Source organism: Erpetoichthys calabaricus, chromosome 16 (genome assembly GCF_900747795.2).
Source record: "Erpetoichthys calabaricus chromosome 16, fErpCal1.3, whole genome shotgun sequence".
NCBI classification, from domain to species: Eukaryota; Metazoa; Chordata; class Cladistia; order Polypteriformes; family Polypteridae; genus Erpetoichthys; species Erpetoichthys calabaricus.
The window spans coordinates 51,464,615-51,474,481 of NC_041409.2; the positions used below are offsets into that span (position 1 = coordinate 51,464,615).

General features: G+C 38.6%; 1 protein-coding gene across 1 annotated transcript in view; it reads right to left on the reverse strand.

The window, feature by feature from the left end:
• The window catches only part of arg2 (arginase 2), a 28,717-nt gene extending 24,905 nt beyond the window's left edge, over positions 1 to 3,812 (reverse strand). The window contains exon 1 of the mRNA XM_028821230.2: positions 3,573 to 3,812. Within this exon, the coding sequence (XP_028677063.1) occupies positions 3,573 to 3,689 (117 nt within the window). The 5' untranslated portion in view covers positions 3,690 to 3,812. The remainder of the gene's footprint in view (positions 1 to 3,572) is intronic.
• Between the last annotated feature and the right edge of the window lie 6,055 nt (positions 3,813 to 9,867).

Below are 9,867 nucleotides of genomic sequence, written 5' to 3' on the forward strand. Positions count from 1 at the left end.
TTAACATAGGACCTCTGGCCAATGTCAGGCTCTAGCCAATAAACCATGGATGTCCAGAGAGTTTTCTTTCATCTTCACTTTTATTCTCTCTTGCACTACCATTTAGGTTTAGCTCTATTTAAGTTACTGTAATTTATCTTAGAATAATCAACACAACTGCCATTACAATATTGTACAAGCAGAAAGACTACAAAACATTTGTTTTATTTGTCTGCTCATAAGGATTATATATGTGTGTGTGTGTTGGTTTGGTTTTTATTTTCACTTTACTGATAAATGAAAATGTGTTTTATGCCCTGAGCCTGTCAAAGACAAATGTACCTTACTAATTGCTTTTAATTATTATATGTGTGCTTGATACCACTAGGAGAGGGTGAAAGAATGGACAAATAGGGATTATAAATGCACTAAACACAGCAAATTATGTAATACAGTCCCAAAGTACATATTGTGTGTTAATTAGCAAACGCAAGCAATAATTTCACTTTCCTCTGTACAGAATCTTGTAACCCTTGCTATAGATGCAAATAGAGGACCGGCAGTACTTTAAATTACCATTCCAAGTGTTTGCTAGAATGTTGGTGATTCTGCACTGTACAAAAATGTAAGACTCTATTTACTATACACATTTCTACTCCCCTTCTTTTGGTTTCCTTTATGTTAGTGGTTCTCAAGCTTGTTCCTGTGGGCCCACTGTGGCTTCAAATTTTTATCTCACCCTCCTTCTTTAATTAGACTCCAACCCCAGTTTGTTTGTTTGTTTGAATTGACCAGTATTTAAAGAATTACGCAAAAAAAATACAATAAAATAATATATATATATATATATATAGGGCGGCACGGTGGCGCGGTGGGTAGCGCTGCTGCCTCGCAGTTGGGACACCTGGGTTCGATTCCCGGGTCCTCCCTGCGTGGAGTTTGCATGTTCTCCCCGTGTCTGCGTGGGTTTCCTCCGGGCGCTCCGGTTTCCTCCCACAGTCCAAAGACATGCAGGTTAGGTGGATTGGCGATTCTAAAATTGGCCCTAGTGTGTGCTTGGTGTGTGGGTGTGTTTGTGTGTGTCCTGCGGTGGGTTGGCACCCTACCCAGGATTGGTTCCCTGCCTTGTGCCCTGTGTTGGCTGGGATTGGCTCCAGCAGACCCCCGTGACCCTGTGTTCGGATTCAGCGGGTTGGAAAATGGATGGATGGATATATATATATATATACATATATATATATATATATATATATATATATATATATATATATATAAAATCCCTATGTGCGTCCAGGTGTCCGTGTGTGGGTGTCTTCTGGTGAAGTGCGCATGCGCGGGGCAAGGTGCGACGCGCGATATTACTGTAAGAGAAAGTTAGAGGCGTTTTACGGAAATACAAACCAGTATTACTGCGAGAGGAAATTAAAGGTACACAATACAGTGACACATATTACAGCCACATACAAACCAGTATTACTGTCAGAGGAGATTAAAGGCATATTAACGACGTGCACACCTGTATTACCGACGTACAAGCCAGCGGACGTACAAGACGGAATCCTTCAATAAAGGCGCGCACAGGCATCGTTCAATAAGGGCCCGCACAAAAAGGCGAGCCTCAAAAGGGCAACCTCAATTGGGCGCAGCGAATAAAGGTGCGCGTAAATAAAGATCTACACCTTTGTTGCTCTTCACATATTCCAGAGCCATTTGAACTAAATTATCTACGAATGCCTTTATTCGCCACGCTCAATTGAGGTCGCCCTTTTGTGCACGCTCTTATTGAACAGAGACGTACAAGACAGTATTACTGTCACAGAAAATTAAAGACACACAATACACGGCGGCAGCCCACGAGTCACCTTCCAGCTCAACTCAGCAAGTAAACATCAACAAAAGAAAGGCTGAAAGAAAGAAAAAAACGACCAACAAAAAGAATGAGGTCAAAGTCCCTTGCCATTTAATATAAACTGTTACTACCAATGTTTATGCACTACTGTTCTAGCGCCCGTTATTGTAACGGATATATATATATATATATATATATATATATATATATATATATATATATATATATATATATATATATATATGTTAGATATGTAAGAATTATTTGTTTTAATGTTCTCATTATTCCAGGTATTATTTGCTAATAATAACACAAGTGGGTGATAGCACACTTCGGTGTTGTTTGTACTGGTGTCAGTCAATAATCGTTAGTAATAAAGTGTAATTTTGACAGCAAACTCTAAAGAACTAGTAAACAAAAAAGGAAATGTGAAAGCACTGAAAGATATGGCAAAAAATATTTACATATATACACATACATATACATATATATACACATATATTTACACACACACATATATATACACATACTGTATATTTACGCACATACAATATTTCTTATAAATCTACATTTCACAATACTATAATTTTTGAATGGAAAATAAAAGACGGGAAATGAGAACGTTAAATAAAAAATGAGATCAATTCATGAGTCACTGTGAAACTGGGTGGAACAAAAACCTGCTGCAATTAGGGGCCTCCCACGACTGAACTTGAGAACCACTGCTTTATCTTATGTTCATTTTCTTATTTTACTTTTCGCTACCTAAATGTTATAAATAAGTCAAAAGCAGGACTTGTCCATTGCCCTAAACTTTTTCGTTACAGTCCTGTGTCACAGGCTTATCTGCGTCAATCAAGCGAAGATCTCCCGACGAGACGGCAGAGAATTGCAGGGCACTTTCGCAACCAAACTTTTATTACGTAACATAAAAATAATTGACTTAGACGTTTTAATAAGGACTTAATGTGTTTGACAGCTCCTGGCACCTTTGGTAGGCGTGTGGCATTTTGGTTACTAATTCACTCAGTATTCCCTCCTTGAATGCAAACAATAGCAAAAAAGAAAGTCACACAATAGCTTGAGAAAAGAGCGGCGTAGGATACACTGATGGTTTAAATCGAAATCATCATGGATATTACAATTAATAACTACATCGGGTGGCGTTTTGCAGTTTAAGGCTGTGGTTTCACGGACCATCTTGTACTGTCTGGTACATTCTAGATTTTACTACGTTCAGCCAGTGGTGCCCGCGTATCTAACAGACTACTAGACTACAGTCCCCAGGCCACTAGAGCTTTTCATATTCATGTAGCTGCCCAGGTGTCCCACCCATCTCTGGCTTTTGGACCGTTGCGGCTCAGATTCGATTTCAGCATCCCGGGTCTCATTCGCCCCTACAGACAGGCAGGTAGGCAGGCGCTATCCGCCGGGAACCGCTTTGGTCTCGTGGCGCGCGCAATATTGCATCATGTATAATTCCCCCTTAATTATTTACTGAACTTCAAAATTATCAAAGATTCCTTAAACGTGAAATATCGCATTTAGTGTAAACAACGCAGAAGATCAGAAGGCGACGATTTGTGGCTGTCACTTTAAGTAACAGCGACTTTATCGATAATATTAATAAGAGAGCAGTATTGCTGTCAATGAGTTGGCTCGCTTGTTTCTCTTTCGTTTATTGCCTTTTTTCGCTAAAACGTTAGAGAGGAGACCGTTACACCTGTAAGGCTTGGATGCTCACCTGTCCCCTAGAGAAAGGAGCTCCAACGACGGCAACCGACTGTCCCAGCTTTCTGCACTGCTGGACCGAGTCCATCTGCCTTTTCAGGAAACGGAGAAGAGACCCCCTCAAAGCCATATCAATTTTTATGGATTTAATTTTGTGTTCCCCTTCTTCCGCACACAGCACCGTAATGAACCCGGCACTCCGCTTCAACGGCTTAAGGCATCCTGCATCTTTATAGAAGCGCGTTGAATGACTCGTGCGCCGTTGACGTCAGCATGACGCGTGGACAAGCCCGCCAGACGACACCCTCGCTCGAACCAATGAGAATGTTTGGCCTCGAGGGCCGGGCCCGACCGTGGCAAAGGGAGGCGGGGCTGCAATGGATTTAGCGGTAAAGTTGGTCTCAAGCGACACATCAGTTCCCTCGCTGCGGATTTCCTGATCTGTAGTGGAATGTTACAGACGCGCAGGTCCGATATTTGCATTCAAAAGGGAGAATTTCACACAAGCGAACTACGAATAAGCGGCAATAGCTACATCGCATTAATTTCTTTACACCATCTGAATGTCAACATATGCAGAATTAGTATTTAGAGTTCAACACTGGAATGCAGTTTGTGCTGGTGTGAGTGCGCCATCAAGTACTCCCCTTAAGGAGACAGGCAGCGGAGGGAAGGGGAGGACATTGGTCCCGTTAAACTTGCACCATCAGAGGTATAATAGCGCAACCGCGAATTCAACTTTTAACGTAACACTCTATGCACGTGTTATCACAGTAACTAAAAATGACTTTTATTAACAAAAAGGGAGTAAAACAACAATAGTTAAAATGTAGAGTAAAAGTATAAAACGAAACACACGATACAGTACCTAAATGACACGTCATATAACTGCAGTAAAAAAATGAATATCAACACTCTTGTGTTTGTCGATAGCAGTTTGCATGCTGTTAGTTGTTAGAGACTCCTTCTTATATTTGAGAATTGATAAAAAGCTCAATAAAAAAATTATTACACATATCAAAGTAAATATATTATATATATACTCACAGATGAGGTGCATGGTGTTTTTGTGTTGAGCATTGTGCCTTTTGTATGTCATTTTGTATTTTATTTGAACTATACAGTAATGAATCCTGAGTATGATTAAATGGACATACAGGTTGGGAGGGACCTTACTTTAATGCATCAATATTGGAGGTCCATCTGTCTCTCAGTAAGGTCCACACTTGACAAAATATAACTGTGATCGGTAGTGACTTTTTCAAAAGAATAAATTAAAGTGAATCCTAAAAGTGTGTCTAGCAGTCTAGAGTTTGATGTTACAGCACTGTGACACATGGCCTGTAGAAGTAACCATTTTTTCATCATTTAATGTTCAGGTTCAAATTTATTTTCAACTGCACACAATACAGTGACATTCTTAATAAGGGTGCCTGACATGACTTTCTTGCATCAACATCTGAGGTCCATCTGTCTCACAGTAAGGTCCACGTTTGACAAAATAAAATCCTTCTTGGTTGTGACACCTAGCATGTTAATTAGACATACAAGAAAGAATATCACGTTACACTCTTATAAATAAAGTTGCCAGTGTGATTTTTTTAAAGCGCTGCTACAAGAAAACCATTATTGGTTCCTAAAGGATCCATCCACATGATGTTTCCAGAAAGAACCATTAATTTTTTAGTTCCAAGGCTCCATAAATGACCATAAATAAATGAAAACAGACTGGTGAAGTTCAAGTAGGTTCCTTATATTTAAAGGACTGTCGCTCTATACAATAACACAGGGTCAGTTCAGATTTTCTAGATCTGCTTTTACTCAACAAGGTTGTCTGCTATACAGTACATTATACATATTAGGAACCTTTTCAAAGACCAAAGAACTAAATTCATATGCAAAGAACCATTCGCAAAATGAAAAGGTTCTCCATCAAGCAATGGTTTAATGAGGGATAAAGTGCTATTAGAGAACCTTTAAGAACTAAGCATCTCTCCATCTTAACTAAGCTCTAGTTTTTGTGCTGATTTCAAAACATTTCAGTGGCTGTTCTACCAAAGAGAACACTTTACCAGTGAAACATGTTTAGACTCTGTCTACATTTCTTTAGGCTCCTTAAAACACCAGCCACATAAAAGGAAAATAGGCAGTGTGCTCATCCTCTCGACAAAGTAACATGTTTAACAGTTTTTCTGAACATGTGCCAACATTTTTCCTTTTTCACTTGGATTAATGACACCAAAGATGTTAAGTCCCTTTTCAGAACTAATTCTCTTCTTCTGACAACAAGTCTTAGGAATTCAAACATTTTGGTGTGTTGTCATCAGACTCTTGGTTTAGATACTCAAGACTTTGAAGATTTACATTTATAACTTTATTAGCTATCTATCTATCTATCTATCTATCTATCTATCTATCTATCTATCTATCTATCTATCTATCTATCTATCTATCTATATATATATATATATATATATATATATATATATATATATATATATATAAACACACACACACACAAGTGGCTGTCGAAGGGGACTCACTCTGTTCCATATTCTTATCCTTTGGAATTGCAGGTACAGTATGTGAATTGATTATGGTAATGTACAGTATCAAATTTTGTGTTCACTTCATTTATTCTATATTTTTTAAATCATGTTGTATGCTTGTACAAATTTCTCCTTGTGCCCTGTTAAGACCCCCTGCCTATATGCTGACACACTTGAAGGTGTCGAGAACTAGAAGTGTAATCACCTAAACTTGACTCATCCCTAACTTTAATCACTTTCGAGCATACAACAACTAAATTATGTTTGTGAAACACAGAAACCTGTGAGTTTTGATTAAGTGCTGAAATAAACCACATTTTCTCCTTCAAACTGTCACACATGAGGGCATGATGAGTGCTTTGTGGGAGTCACTCTGACCACATCAGGGAACAGCAAAAGGACAATCACCTGTCATGTTGTTAAGTAATTTTTGCCATGACTTTGAAAACTATAATCTTGGATGATAAAATGGCCCTCAAAAATGAAATTATATTTTAGTGATTTTAATTAAGATATTATAATTTCTTTATCTGCATTCTCCCTTGTCACCATTTTGTTTTCTTTGCATGACACTTTGTGTGATGGTTGCTATGCAGTTAGTAGCAGCAAAGTCAGAAGTCACAGATCAAGTGATTTTAGAGGCCATATGGTATAAAGGTCATTTCCTCATCTGGTTTTACAGGTTCCTTAAAGATGTACCAAGTTCTTTTATATGTCTTGTTTTTTTTTTGTTTTTTTAAGCTTAAGCATATTCAGACCCAATTCTGATTTTTTTCAAGTTTGAGTTTTGATTCATCAGTTTTGTCGCTAGATTTCCTTTTTGATTTCCCAGGTTTCGGACTTTGGCTTCTGTTTATACATTTCATACTTTCTGGCACAGCATCACCAATACAGTATATTATTCCTTTCTCAGAGTGCCAGACTGCACCACTGGCGCTCAATGATAATGTCATTTTGTGCATACTCAGGTCAAATGGAACAAAACAACAACATAAACTGAAAAAAAATGCAGTCACGTGCTTTACAGCCATTAATTTAGGTTCTCACTACACTTTGTTTAATTGTTTCCTTGGCTTTACGGTGTGTTTTACTTTCCATCTTTTTCATATCAGTTAAGTTTCTGACATTGTTCAGCAGCATCAAGTCTATTTTTGGGTGCCACCATAATTGTGATCTGAGTGTTTACACTGCTATTGCGTCATCAAGTAGAAACGACTAAGAAAATGCAACACTTGACATCACCGTCATGACAATATAAAAATCAGCATTGTGCTCTCCCTGCTTGTCCAAGATGGCAAATAAACAAACAGTACCTTCTTGTGTGTGCTTGCATGATTAGTTTTCTGGCTATTGATCATTCAGAGTTGTCCTTTTTCTAACATTTGCCTCATTTTTCAGGTCTGGCAGTACACTTATTAAACACTTTAACATGTCTAACTCTTCTTTGTTCACAAAACATTGTAGGAAATGTCAGGGTATTCATGTACTCTTAAAGGCAGGGATTCTCAAAACACTTACCTCTATGAGGGAACAGGTTTTAGAAATTCACAACGACAAATTCTATAAAATGTACAGCAAGTACAATACTTAATATATTTTGGGAAATGATACAACTCTGAATCAGAAAAAAAAATGAACAAAACATTTAGGTTATTAATATGAAATGCCAGGTTGAGTTTAAAAGAAAAGCAAAATCCAAAACATTGCAAAATTTATGTAAACCTATTCCATGTACTAAACATCTTTGGATGCACTTGCACACAGAATCAGTAATGCTAACCTGCAGTCATTGGGTGTTTCAGGTCTTCATCCAGGCAATCCAGCTGGAGATGTAGTAGAAGTAGAATTTCCCATCTAAGGCTTTCTCCTCCTGATCCACACTCTCTAGAGGCCCTTTCCACACCCTCTGTGATGGTTCAAATGGCTGTACTCTGATGTGGATGTCTGATACAGAAGGGGTTGTGAGGCTTTGCAACAAACCTTCTGTAACCAGTTTCATTCTTGTGTCCATACAAAGTAATACTGCCACCCGTGGAGGTAATTGCTGATCTTTTTGAAGATCTAGACAGTAGACATTGGGACATAGCATGTGAGATGGAGTCAGGGATCTCTAAAAGGATACCATGTGTTCTGCCCCACATGCTGTTATTTGTCAAACTGTGCTCCCCCTTTGTCTTGTCATTTATTAACACACCAGTCAGTCACGTCCCACACTCACAGTGGTGTTATAAATGTCTATGATACTCATGTAAAGCGTGTACGTCTCACAATAAACATGTAAATACAGTACACCCCATGTGTCTCATTTTGCTCACGTCCCTAACGTATCTTTAAGGTGTGTAAACCCCTGGGTCTGGTTAGTTGTGGTATGCAGCAATTTGAGCCTCATTTACGCGGTTCTCTTTGTCTTCATCCGACTGTGGAAATCACTCGCCTTTTAGATAGATAGATAGATAGATAGATAGATAGATAGATAGATAGATAGATAGATAGATAGATAGATAGATAGATAGATAGATAGATAGATAGATACTTTATTAATCCCAATGGGAAATTCACATTCTTCAGCAGCAGCATATTGATACAATAAATAATATTATTTTTAATTAATTAATTTTATTTTAGGTGCCTTTTAAAGCTTTATTGTATACTGTCTGCACTGTATTGCTTTGTAAATCATCATTTATTGTCTTTAGTTCTACACCTGTAAATACCTGTATGTTTCTTTTGTATATATTTCAGTTTACAACGAGGTACGTCCAGTAAAAGCCTTCAAGAAGGCTCGCCCCCCGTCGTTTCTATGTGGATGTGCCGAGTTGTTTAAGCTCTCTGCGGCCGTGTTGCAGAAAAGTAAAAAGGCAATTCCACGTCGCGCTACAGACGGCAAGAGAATCGTTAAGACAGCTAAGTAAAGGTACGATCTGGCCACGCGGATCGAAGAATGATCCTACGGCAACTTAGTAGAAGAGTAATTCCACGGCGAGGGACGGACTGCAGAATATTGCTCCACACCTGATAAGTAAAGACAGGGACGTCTAATAATAATAACATAAATCTGTCCACTAATCTTTTCCATAAATTTGTTCTCGAAAGCTTGAATTTGTAATCAATTTAGTTAGCCAATAAAAGATGTCATTTCACCCAACTCCCTCCTGTATCGATCATTTTTATAGTCAAAATCGCTGAATCGGCGCCTTTTCTGTTCAAATACAGGGAAGAAACGCGAGGTGCGGCCGAGCCTCAGACTGCGGTCTCCCTCACACGCCGGGTTGATGCAGGCGTTTGGCGCGTGCCTGTTGCTATCTCTCTGTATGTTTTCAGACACGTTTATTATACACCCTGACTTTCCACAGTCTGGCTGTTATCTTTAATGAATGTGTGTGACATATTTAGTCTTGCTGATCAGACATAAAACCGCAGTGAAAAGGCTCAAGATGAAGCAGACAGTACCGTGGCGCTCAAGTGCACTGCAGCGGTCCTTTTATTTTTATTTTTTGTTCCGCCTGACTGCCGCAGTGATAGTTGATGTTGAACCGTGAACTCGACCGCTAATAGTAATGTCTTAATTTACATACAGGAAGTGGTGTTTTTGCAGAAGTTGTTGTACATGTCTAGGACTGTTTAAGTAAAGAGTTACTCTTTTCCAAACAAGGTGTAGCTGAGGTATTGGAACCCACAATAAAAACAATACATGGTGTGAGAAGTGTGGGTTTGGAAAACACAGTTTGAGTCAAGGAACTGAAAAAAAAGACACTTAAA